The sequence below is a fragment of the Prinia subflava genome, chromosome 8 (assembly GCF_021018805.1).
Source record: "Prinia subflava isolate CZ2003 ecotype Zambia chromosome 8, Cam_Psub_1.2, whole genome shotgun sequence".
In the NCBI taxonomy this organism is placed as follows: domain Eukaryota; kingdom Metazoa; phylum Chordata; class Aves; order Passeriformes; family Cisticolidae; genus Prinia; species Prinia subflava.
Window position 1 is genome coordinate 18,521,055 of NC_086254.1, and position 11,820 is coordinate 18,532,874.

At 65.2% G+C, this 11,820-nt stretch overlaps 2 protein-coding genes across 2 annotated transcripts; both read left to right on the forward strand.

Annotated features, from left to right (window-relative positions):
• Positions 1-862: 862 nt before the first annotated feature.
• WIPF2 (WAS/WASL interacting protein family member 2) lies at positions 863-5,938 on the forward strand. The gene is made up of 7 exons (XM_063403800.1): positions 863-975; positions 1,152-1,284; positions 1,423-1,542; positions 1,935-2,585; positions 3,613-3,822; positions 3,931-4,032; positions 4,720-5,938. Exons 1-7 carry the CDS (start codon positions 913-915, stop codon positions 4,758-4,760), a joined length of 1,320 nt encoding a protein of 439 aa, XP_063259870.1. The 5' UTR covers positions 863-912; the 3' UTR covers positions 4,761-5,938.
• A 266-nt stretch (positions 5,939-6,204) lies between these two features.
• Positions 6,205-10,429, forward strand: CDC6 (cell division cycle 6). Its single transcript, XM_063404974.1, has 12 exons — positions 6,205-6,570; positions 6,762-7,013; positions 7,250-7,468; positions 7,833-8,032; positions 8,105-8,268; positions 8,404-8,510; positions 8,650-8,789; positions 8,875-8,975; positions 9,103-9,167; positions 9,291-9,490; positions 9,600-9,740; positions 9,829-10,429. Exons 1-12 carry the CDS (start codon positions 6,375-6,377, stop codon positions 9,916-9,918), a joined length of 1,875 nt encoding a protein of 624 aa, XP_063261044.1. The 5' UTR covers positions 6,205-6,374; the 3' UTR covers positions 9,919-10,429.
• Positions 10,430-11,820: the final 1,391 nt, after the last annotated feature.

The window sequence follows — 11,820 nt, forward strand, 5'->3', positions numbered from 1 at the left end:
CAAGGCCTCCAGTCATGACATTCCTATTCCCTGAGCCGGTGCTACGGGAGGCCCTACCTGAGCACTGCTGTCAGTGGCACGAGGGCCTGTGACCTCCCAGTGATTCAGGCTCCTCTTCCTGTCCCCACTCCCTCTCTGTTCCGTCTCCAGTGCTGACCAGAGCTTGCGGGCTCCACGGAGCCCCAGGAGCTGTTCCAGGTGAGCCGTGGTGCCAGACAGGTTCGTTCTGGGCTTGTGGTGGGTTGAGTTGGAGTGTCACCAGATCCCTGCTGGGAAAGCTGGTTTCCCTGATCGCTTGGACAGCTTTGAGGGGGGTTTGGAGTTGTGGGGCACAGAGAGCCTTCGGTGCTGGGGGGTTATTGATGTAGGAGACAAGAGGTCGGGAAATTGAGCGACGGGAGCCACATGACAGTCCCGTGCCGCCTTCGTGCCGCTCTGGCTGCTGTGGAGCTGGGGCCATCTGGCAGATTTACCCTGGTCATGGCAGGAGAGACCGTGGGGCCACGTGCCAGTGCTGGCGGGCTACTGTCACACTCCCAAGGGAGCAGCCTCCGGCTGCAGCTGGAGGAGCTGGGTGGATGGTGCAGTATCAGCTCGGCCGGGTTTGTCTGCCGAGTGAGGTGGTTTTGTGTGAGACACATCCTGGGTTTTGACTGCAGGCACTGTGGGGGCGCTGGGGATTTGGGGTGGGGATGTGCTGGCTCCCACCTTTGGGACCTGCTGCTCCAGGCTGTTGGGACAGCCTGGGAGAGCAGCTCCAGCTGCTGCTCTGCAGGAGCTCCGGGCACAGGGCACCAGCACAATTCCCCGGGGCTGCCTTTGACCGCCGGCTTTCCCCTGACCGCTTCCTCCCTTCCTGCAGGCATGAGTGCCCAGGCCTGCCCCCAGCACTGAGCAGCCGGAGCCGCCAGGATGCCGATCCCTCCTCCCCCGCCGCCGCCCCCCGGCCCCCCGCCACCCCCCACCCTCAGCCAGGTAGGGGTCACCTCCTGGGCAGGGGGGTGGCCTGTCCCCACACGGGGCCACTTGCCAGAGGAATTGCCCCTGGAGAAGGCTGCCTGTGGGAGAAGGCAGGGGTGGGGTGCTCCGGGAGGTTGGAGTGTGGAGCTGGGCTGTTCCTGGGGAGGTGCTGAGCTGCTGCTCCTCTCCAGGCGAACACAGAACCGCCAAAGCTGAGCCGAGAGGAGCAGCGGGGCCGCGGGGCGCTCCTGCAGGACATCTGCAAAGGGACCAAGCTCAGGAAAGTGACCCAAATCAATGACCGGAGTGCACCCATCCTGGAAAGTGAGTCCCCAGCAGGCTCCCGGCCCCATGCTGGGCGCTGTTGTGCCCTTCAGGGCGCTTGCCCATCTGGTTCCCAGCAGCTTCTCATTGGAGGAGCAGATAATTCCAGGCTTAACCTCTTTGCCTCCCTCCTTTCAGAGCCCAAGGGCAGTGGCGGCGGCAGCTACGGCTGTGGCTCAGCTGCTATCCAGCCCAAGGGTGGCCTCTTCCAAGGCGGCGTTCCCAAGCTCAGACCTGTGGGAGCCAAGGACAGCTCAGGTAATGGCCACAGGCCTGTGGTCTGCGTGGGGGTCCCTGGGGAGGGGCCTGAGCAGGAAGGGGTTGAGGATCTCGCTGTGTATCCCTGGGGATTTCAGCTGCTCAGAGGCAGGACCTCAAATCACATCCCATGCATGGCACAGGCCTCCCTGAGCCTCAGTCCCACACACAGACCTCTTGGAGGGAGGAGTTTCATGTGTTGCTGAACTCTTGTGTGTTCTCTGTGGTGGCCACAGAGTAGAGGGGTGAGAGAGGAGCTGTGTGTGGCTGTTCTGGGTGTCAGCTCCCTGCGTGTGCCAGACAGCTGTCCCTGTGGCCTGGCCCTCCTCGGCTATGGCTCTGTGCAGGGATAGAACCCTCCCAACCCCTCACTGTGCTCTCCTTCCCTGCAGACAGCTCCACGAAACAAACGCTGCAAGTCCCTGGCTGCCGAGCAGCTGCTCCCAGGCCCCCCGTCCCGGCCAGCAACAGCCGCCCTCAGGACGATGCCGACAGCAGCCGGGGGTCCCCACCAGAGCTGCCGCGCACGCAGAGGCCCTCCCTGCCTGACCTGTCCCGGCCCGGCACCGCCGGCGGCACCGGAATGAAGCACAGCTCCTCGGCCCCGCCGCCCCCACCGCCGGGACGCCGCGCCGCCGCGCCGCCGGCCCCCCCTCCAGCGCACGCCAAGGCCTCGCCCTACAACCGGGAGAAGCCGCTGCCGCCCACCCCGGGACAGCGCCTGCCCGGCAGCAGGGACGGACCCCCCGCCCCGCCACCCATCAAACCCCCTCCCTCCCCGGTCAGCCTCCGCTCCGGCGCTCAGGGCCAGTCTCTCGCGCCCCCACCTCCCCCTTACCGGCAGCCCCCCGGTGTCCCCAACGGTCCTTCCAGCCCCAGCGGCGAGCTGGCTCCGGAGCTGCCGCAGAGACACAACTCCTTGCACAGGAAGGCGCCGGGCCCGTTGCGGGGTCTGGCACCGCCGCCGCCCGCTGCTGCCTCCCCGTCCCTGCAGAGCAGCCGCCCCCCGCCGCCGGCCAGAGACCCCCCAAGCCGTGGAGCAGGTGAGAGCCGCTCGTTCCGTGGTGCATGGGGGCAGCTGGGGTGATGGGGGGTTGGTGGGAGGTGAGGGGCAAGAGCTGGCTTTGGGACACAGTGAGTGTTCTGCATGTGCTGTAGGGGCTGAGCTGGGGCAGGGGTTGCAGTGCCACGTTTAACTCATGTCCTTGGTCATGTCCTGTGACCAGCCAGCTTTTTCCAAGCTTGGTGCTGGTGGTGGCTTGTGGCTGGGCAACTGCTGCCCGTGCTCCTCTGGTGTGGGAGATGAGAACGTGGCAGAGCATAGCTCCCCTGAGCTTCCGAAATGTCACTGGGAGGGTGCAAAAAGCTGTGGCAGAGCAGGGAGAAGCCTTTCCCTGGATGTGCAGCCCTTGGTGGTGTGTCCCCTTGGCTGGGACTGGCGTTGGCTGCACCCTGGTGCCCCCCCGTGCACTCCTGGGCTCCCCGTCCAGACCGCAGCTCCTGCCTGGGCCGCTGCCAAGCCGCTCCGTCCTTCTGGCCTTGCCAGAATCCCTCCTCAGAGCTACAGCTGGGGATCTGTGCTGTCAGCCCGGGTGTAATTAGGCTAATGAGGAGCGCGAACTGCCACGGAGCCTCTGCGGGAGGCTGGGCAGGAGTGAGAGGTGGGTCAGAGGGGCTGCGGATCCTGTCACTGCCTCGGTGACATTGCAGAGGTGGCTTCCAGTCCTGGCAGGCAGCATCTTGGCTCCATGTGGGGCCGCTGCCCTCAGACTCAGGGATGTGCAGGATCGTAGCTGTTCCTGGGATTTCTCTGGTGTGGAGGGACCCGTGCCCAGTGTGGAGCAGCCCCTGGGGCGGGTGGTGAGCCGGTGGGGCAGCGGGGCTGGCTGGTCCCTGCACTGCAGCTGGTGGAGGGATGAGGAATGCAGATGTCAGGAGCGAGCAGGAAATCTCCGGGCACTCATAGGAGCATCCCTGGGCTGCGGTCTGGCACAGCAGCTGGCCCGGAACGCTCCGGGGGATGTCCCTGGGTTTGCCCCGGGAATGCCGCTGACCCCGCTGTCCCCGCAGCTCCGCCGCCCCCGCCACCGATGCTGCGGAACGGGGGGCGTGATGCCCCCCCGCCCCCACCCCCCTACAGAGTGCACGGCCCCGCCGAGCCCCCCAGCCGGGGGAAGCCCCCGCCGCCACCCACCCGGACCCCGGCCGGGCCGCCGCCGCCACCGCCGCCCGTGCGGAACGGGCACCGGGACTCCATCTCCACCGTCAGAGCATTCCTGGGTGAGTGGGAACCCGCACGGATCCCCCTCGGAGCCGAGCCCTGTGGCTTTGGCCAGGCTCCCCCAGAGTCCCCCTCCCTCACCTGCCCCTTTTCCTGTTTCTTCACAGATGACTTTGAATCCAAATACTCCTTTCATCCTGTTGAAGACTTCCCAGCCCCAGAGGAATATAAATACTTCCAGAGAATCTATCCCAGCAAAACAAACAGAGGTGAGGAGGAGAGGGTGCCCCAAATTCCCTCTCCCCTCCTGTGCTCTTGGGGCTGGCACTGCCCTGTTTGTCCCTGCACAGGGTAGGTGGTGCAGTGGCTGTGCCCAGGGCTCTGCCTGTGTTCTGGGGGTGCTGAGCCCCATTCCCAGGGGTACCAAGCCCTGAAGGCAGCTCCCTGTGCTGCGGGGGGCCAGAAATTTGGGCTGTGCAGATGCCCTATCCCACCTGCTCCTGGTTTGCCTGCTGGGCTCATTCCTGCCTTTGCTGAGCATCTTTGGTACCGGAGGGGACCTCAAAAGACCCCTCAGCCAGAGCTGGGTCTGGGGCGGTGCAGACCCTGCGTGTATCCCAGGACAGGCCCCGAGCAGCGGCACTCGGACCCGGCAGAGCTCAAAGTGCCCTTGGTGCTGCGCGTCAGCGCTGCGCATCCCGGCGGAGACTCCGGGGAGAATGGGATGCTCGTTTATTTTTAGAGCCATGAATGTTTAATGCGGGTTTGAAAAGCCCCGAGCTCGGTGCGGCTGCAGCGGCTGCTGCCAGGCGCAAATCCCAGGCTCCAGATCTCCGCGGGGAGGTCGGGGAAGGGGGGGGCCAGCAGCTGGCGCGGGGGTGTGGAGGAGGGAAAGCAGACGTGCTGGATCCGGCTCTGCGGAGCTCCTGCTTCCAACAGGCTTCCTTGTCTTCCAGCTACGCGTGGGGCTCCCCCTCTGCCCCCCATCCCCAGGTGAAAGCGGGCTGTGCAGGTGGATTGTTCCAGAGCTGAGACACGGACCTCCTTCCCCTTCCTCAGCTGGACCCCCCAGCTCCCAGCCCCCCGGATCCTGCATGACACACTCCCAGCCTCTCCGGTTTTCCCAGGACGAGCGGATCCCCCCAGTCGAGCGTGCTCCGCCGGCCCCGCCTCATCTATGCACCCCGCAGGACTCTGTGACCTCGTGGCAAGCCTGGATGGGCCCATCCCTCATTCCTCCTCATGGATCCTGGGTCGGGATCTGCCTGGGAGCCAGGCACAGGACTTGAGGCCGAGCCGTGTTCCGGCTGTTGGGACCAGGGGGTGCTCCTGGAGAGGGGCTGGGGTCAGGCAGGGAATGGACACGCTGTGAGACCCCCAGAGCGAGGAGAAGCAGGGGCAGGCCGGCAGAGCCTCGTTATCCTGGGAAAGCCTCGTTATCCTGGTGGAACTTCGTTATCCCCGCACAGCCCATTGCTTTTTTGCACAGGAGCCAGTAGAAGCAGGGGGGGAACGTGAGTGGGACCACACAGGGACACCCCAACAGCGCCAGCCTGGTGGGAACCCCCTTCCTCTGACCCCACATGGGGGGCACCCCCATGTGCCCTCCCTCAAAACCACTGCTCCCCTGGCACTCCCCCCTGGGGTTCTCCTGGCTCTCACTGCTGACCCCTCTCAAACTTGAGCATTTTAACAAGAAAACACTAATTACACGGGGGGGCCGTTCGTGCTGGCGCATCGGGGGCGCGTGGGGGGCCCTGGGGGCCAGTGCTGTTTTGCCTTACACTCCCTGTCCGACGGGGGGTCCCGGCTGGACTCTCGGTGGTCCCACGGCGGGGGTCACACTAACGTAGTTACTGATCTCTTTGTACCATAGCAGGAAGGGCACGGGGGGCAGGGGGCCACCCCTGCAGATGGGTTTGGGGCTCATTCAGGGGATTTTTTTCTATGATGATGGACCTTCCCCTGTTGAGGCTGGAGCGAGGTGGGTGAGGGGTGAGTGGGGGGCTTCTCTGGAGAATGAGCCCCCCCAGTGCTGCCCTTTGGGTTTAATGAAAGTTCAACACGGTTCTGCCCTTCCCGCAGCGAGGGGCCCTTTTAAAAGGGAACAAAGGAATTTGGAGGAGCTGGAAATTACATTTAAATAAAAGTAATAAAGTGATAAATGAGGTCAAGGACACTGGCTAAGGTGGAGATCCCTGGAACCCCTTTTCTTTATTGGAGGTGATGCCCCACGGACTGTGGGCAAGGCACTTTGGCCGACAGGATGGAGGGTACTGGGAGCCCAGAGAGGCAGTAGGAAGGCAGGATCGGGGTTCCTCGTGGCACTGGGACCACTGGGAAGGAGCATTGTGGGTACTGGGAGCGGGGGAGGGGGGACTGGTGGGTGTGGGCACTGGGAGCATGGGGGAAGCGTGGTGGGGAATACTGGGAGGAAGGGTGGGGAGTACTGGGAGCATGGAGAGACAAGACTGGGCGGCAGTAGAAAGGCAGTATAGGAGGAACTGGTGGCACTGGGAGCACGGGAAAGGCTGGGCTGGGGGTGCGGGCCGTAGGAGCACGGGGGGTACTGGGAGCGCTGAGTCCCCGCAGGCAAACCACAACTCCCAGCATGCCCCGCGCGCCGCGCTCGGCGCCTTCCTCCTTATCTGGGGCGCGCTCGCTGATTGGCTGCTCTGTTGCGGCCCTTCCTCCGGCGGCGGTGATTGGCGACGGCGGCAGAGGCGCAGCCAATGGGGAGAAGGGGGCGGGGCCAGCTCGGCCTGGTGGCGGGAAGTGCGGAGCCGGGGCTGATTTGGCGCGAGAAGGTTGGTGGCGGCAGCGCGGGGACCCGAGGGGGCTCGGTGGGACATGGGGGGACATGGGGGCCAGAGATGGGGGGCAGCGCGGAGGGGGGTGGGACTAGGGGGGCAAAGGGCGGCTGGGACCCGCAGGGCTGGCGGTCTTTCTCACCTGGCCGGGGTCCCGCCCTCTGACCGCTCTCCTCCTCCGCCCGTAGCCCCCGCCATGGCCAGCAGAAGCCCGCAGAGCCAGCCCACCATCGGCTTCCCCCGCACCAGGAGCGCCCGCCGCCTCGCTACCCCCTCGGCCAAGAGCGACCCCGATGCCAGTGCCCCGCGCCCCTCGCCGCGTTCCAAAGCCTCGGGCCCCGCCGATCCCGGCCAGGCCACCTCGGACACACGCTCAGGCCGGGCCACAGCGCAGCCCCTGAGCCCCAAAGTGCAGCCCCTGAGCCCCCGCAAACGCCTGGGTGAGTTCCTCCGCCGGGACCCCCGGGAATGGCGGGGGGCGCATCCCCCTTCTCAGCCCGGGGGGCTGGAGCAGATGGGTGGGCCCAGCCCCGTCCGGCTCTGGTCCAGCTCCGTTTGCGGTTTCACTCCCATTTCGGGAGGGAGAGCTGCTCCCACAGGGTTTTTGGAGGGGCTGAAGCACAAAGTCCCCCAGGGAGAGCGGCCCCGTGTCACCACCAGCCTATCGCCCGTGCAGGTGATGACAACCTGTGCAACGTCCCCCATGCCCTGCCTGGCTCCCCGGCCAAGCGCAGCAAAGAGAACCGGGGCCGACGCCTGCTCTTTGGGGACCCCTCGGCCTCCCCCGAGCAGCCCAAGAGCCCGGAGCCGTCCCCATGGAGCGGGGGGCCAGAGACCCCTCGGAGCTCAGGGCTCAGCGGGCAGCACCCACGCACCCGGCTCTTCAGGCAGGAAGGTGAGTGTGGGCAGGGCTGGGGATGGGGGTTATGGATGGGTTGGGGATGCAGGGATGGGGTAGGGATATGGATTAAAGGATGGGGTTGGAGATGTGAGTGTGGGGATAGGGCTGGGGATGGGGGTTATGGATGGGTTGGGGATGCAGGGATGGGATTGGGATATGGATTAAAGGATGGGGTTGGAGATGTGAGTGTGGGGATAGGGATGGGGATGAGGAGTGGGGGACAGAGCCAGCGATAGGGATGGGTATATGGAGCTAGGGATAGATATGAAGGCAGGGATGGGAATGGGGATGATGATCAGTTGAGATGGGGTCCCAGCAGTGCCACATCCCTCCCTGAGTTCCCTTGCTCCCTGTGCAGGTACCTGTTACCAGCAGGCCAAGCAGGTGCTGCACGCGGCCGTGCCTGACCGGCTGCAGGGCAGGGAGAGGGAGACGGGGATCCTCCGGCAGTTCCTGCAGGAACACGTCCTGGGGCGCCGGCCCGGCAGCCTCTACGTGTCCGGAGCCCCCGGGACTGGGAAAACAGCCTGTCTGAGCCGTGTTCTGCTCGACTACAAGGTGTGTGGGGCTGCTGTGGGGGCTGGGGGGAGCAGAGGGATGGGGCCAGTGTAACATTCCCATTCCTGGCAGGACAAGCTGGCCGGGAGCAAGACTGTGGTGCTGAACTGCATGGCACTGGGCAGCCCCCAGAGCGTCTTCCCTGCCCTGGCACAGCACCTGGGGCTGCCCATGGCCACTGGCCGGGAGCGTGTCCGGAGCCTGGAGAAGCATCTGACTGCCCAGGGACCCATGGTGTGAGTTCCCAGTCTCTGTTGGGTGGAGTGGGATCCCCCTGGAAGCCAGGAGAGGCAGGCTGGCAGCAGCTCTGCTCTCCCTGCTTGGAATGCCGTGAGGGGACAGAGCAGGGGTTGATCTGGGCTCTCCCACAGCCTCCTGGTGCTGGATGAGCTGGATCAACTGGAGAGCAAAGGCCAGGACGTGCTCTACACCCTCTTTGAGTGGCCCCAGCTGCCCAGCTCCAGGCTCGTCCTCGTGGGTGAGTATGTGGGGTGTAGCACTGCTGCCCTGGGCACCCTTCCTCTTTTGGGGGAGCTGAAGGGGACTTCCCTTTGCAGCCCCCTCCTGCTCCCTCCCTGGAGAACACCCCTCACCCTCCTCTTCCCCTCACTCTGCAGGGTTGGCTAATGCCCTGGACCTGACAGACCGGAGCCTGGCCAGGCTGCGAGCCCACCCGGCCGGCAGCCCCCAGCTGCTGCACTTCCCACCCTACACCAAGGAGCAGCTCACCTGCATCCTGCAGGAGCGGCTGGGGCAGGTGGGGACACAGGGAGGACAGCAGGGGGGACAGGGGTTCCTCTGCCCACACGGGTGGCAGCACTGACGGCCCTGGTGCCTCACAGGTGGCTGGTGACCCTGTCGTGGACTCTGCCGCGCTCCAGTTCTGTGCCCGCAAGGTCTCTGCAGTCTCCGGTGACGCTCGCAAGGCCCTGGATGTCTGTAGGTCAGTGTGTGCCCCAAAACCTGGTGGTGACAGGGCCAGCTTGGTCCCTGTGAGTGGGTGCCCGTGCCAGGGGTGTCCATGCCAGCAGTGCCCGCTCTGCCTGGCACTCAGGGCTGTCCCTCCCCAGGCGTGCCGTGGAAGTGGTGGAGCTGGAGGTGCGAGGCCAGACCCTGCTCAAGCCACTGCCCGGGGGTGAGTCACTGCTGCCAGAGCCAAAACCCTGGAGGGGCTCCTCTGGGCTCCCTTTGTGGGGCACCTCTCTCCACTCCCACCTCTCTTTTCTCACCTCCTTGGGATCCTCTCTCTGTCCCGCAGGTGACTCCCCAGCATCCCCTGTCCCCAAGCGTGTGGGGCTCCTGCACATCTCCCGGGTGCTCTCAGAGGTGTTTGGGGACCGGCTGGCGGGGAGGTCCCAGGGGGCCCAGGACACCTTCCCACTGCAGCAGAAGGTGCTGCTCTGCTCCCTGCTCCTGCTTGCCCGGCACTCCCACACCCGTGAGGTGACCCTGGGGAAGGTGAGTGGCCTTGGGACCCCTCAGGGCTGGACCTGGGCAGTGTGTGGGTGTCCCTGAGGTGTCTCTCAGGTGCTTTGCTGTGGTGTAACCCCACCCCTGCCCTCCCCAGCTCCACGACACCTACAGCCAGGTGTGCCGGCGGCAGCGGCTCCCCGCCGTCGACCAGGCCGAGTGTCTGTCCCTTGTCACCCTCCTGGAGTCCCGCGGTGTCCTCGAGCTCAAGAGGGCCAAGGAGGCCCGGCTGGCCAAGGTACCGTGGGGTGGTGGGGCAGGGTGTGGTGTGGGGCTGGGGCAGGGTCTGGCAGCACGGAGCTGAGCATCCCTGTTCTCCCACCCAGGTCTCCCTGGCGCTGGAGGAGGCAGTGCTGGAGCACAGGCTGCAGGACACGGCACTGCTGGGCAGCATCCTGGCTCAGGGGCTGCATTAACCCCACAGAAACCCCCTCCTCATGGCCCCAAAGGGGGTTTCTCTGCTGTGGCAAGAGCAGACAAGTGGCTCCCAAGTTCTTGGACATTTGCCAAGTTCTGCCCTGGAGTCTTTTAATCAATATTTTTAATATAATATTATTAATGATAATATTATTAATGTTATATTGTGGTTTCTGCAGGAGGCTGGGACACCCCCAGCCTCTCTGTGGCACCCCTCAGCCTCTTTGCAGGGAGTGGTGGCTGCTCCTGGCCCCCCTTGCCACCCTGGTGTGTGATCCTGAGGTCTGGTGTTACTCCTGCCACAGGTCATGTTTGCTCCCAACTCTTTCAGAGCCTTCCGAGGTCCTCTGGAACCTTCTTGACCAGTGGCTGTAGGGAGAATTTCCCAGTGCCAGCCCTGCTCTGGGTCCCAGTGCTGGCAGTGGCAGAGGGGGCACAGGGACTCCTGAGGGGAGAGGACAGGGGGGGATCCCTTTATCTCCTACCATGAAATAAAGTTGTTTTGGTTCAGCTGTTGTTCCTGTCCCCCCTGTTTCACCCCTGTTCTCCCAGTCCCTACCTGCCCCACAGCCCTGTCCTCCCCAAGCCCTTTCCTGGGCTCCAGCCTCAGCTCCTGGCCCCAGCTCCTCCATTTCTGTTAAATAATGGACGCTTTGACCTAATTTTGCAGCTTCCTCATCACGGGGGGGGGTGTAGGGGACTCCAAATGGGGGGGGAGTGGGAGGGGATGAGGCTCTGCTTGTGCCCCAAGTCCCTCCATCCCACCCTTCCTCTCCCATCCCCCCCTGTCCCCCAGGACCCCTGGCTGCCCCTCAGCGGCTCCTGGCGAGGGATGGGGTGGTGGGGGAGGGTGTGGTCCTGGAATCCCTGGTGTGCCTCAGTTTCCCTGCAGCCCCAGGGGGTGACCCTGCTACATCCCAGCTCTGCCCCCCACCTCTGTGGCCTGTGGCATCCCTGCAGGTCACAGGACAGGGGGACATTTGCCCCAGGTGCCCAGGACAAGGACAGAAAGGGGAGCCTGGTGAAGCCCCTGGGTGCCACCACGAGCAGGGCAGCCCCTCTCTCTGCCGTTGCAGGGCCAGGGGACACCGTGGGGACATGTCAATCCCTGCTGGCCGTGGGGAGCAGTGGGGAAACCGAGGCAGGGGGGGCACGGGGGAATCTGGGAGCCCCGAGGGCCCCGAGCAGGCTCAGCCCTGGCTGCCGGCGCTATTTATAGCCGGCTCTGCCATGTGTCGGACGTGTGCAGCGGCACGGGCGGGCGCCGGGGTCAGCCCAGGCTGTGCCTGCTCTGGGCTGTGTCCCGGTGCCCTCACCACGTCAGGGGCCCTGGAGGAGCCTGTCCCTGCCCCTCCCCACGCCGTGGGGCTCAGCGGGCACCGTGACCCAGCCACCTGTCCCCAGGCTCTGGGGCAGAGCGGGTACCGGCATCTTCCTGCCCGCTGGGCTGGGCACGGGCTGTGTGGGGTCCGCAGCTCCCCACGGACCACGGCAGCCACATCCTGCCCCGTGCCAGCCCCAGGGAGTGACGCAGCCCCATGGCACAGGGTGACATGGCACAGAGTGACAGCGTCAGGAAGGAAGCGCCTGGCAGAGTGTGGGGCCACAGTGACGTGGTGGTGATGCAGGCAGGCATCCTTCTCCCTCTGTCCCCACGGCTGCTCCATCTCTGTCCCCCCATGGTGATGGGTGAGGTGACAGTGGCACACACAGGGCACGGGGACACCCCCACATCTGGGCCAGACTGGCTGTGGTGGGCACCCCACAGTGAGGGTTGCCAGTCCTGCCACTGTCCCTGGGGTGTCCTGGCCGTGTGTGTGGGGCTGGGGACAGCGTGGCAGTGCAGGGGACACAGCCCCCCCAGCCATGCCAGTGCCAGCCCCAGCTCCACTCTGCCGCAG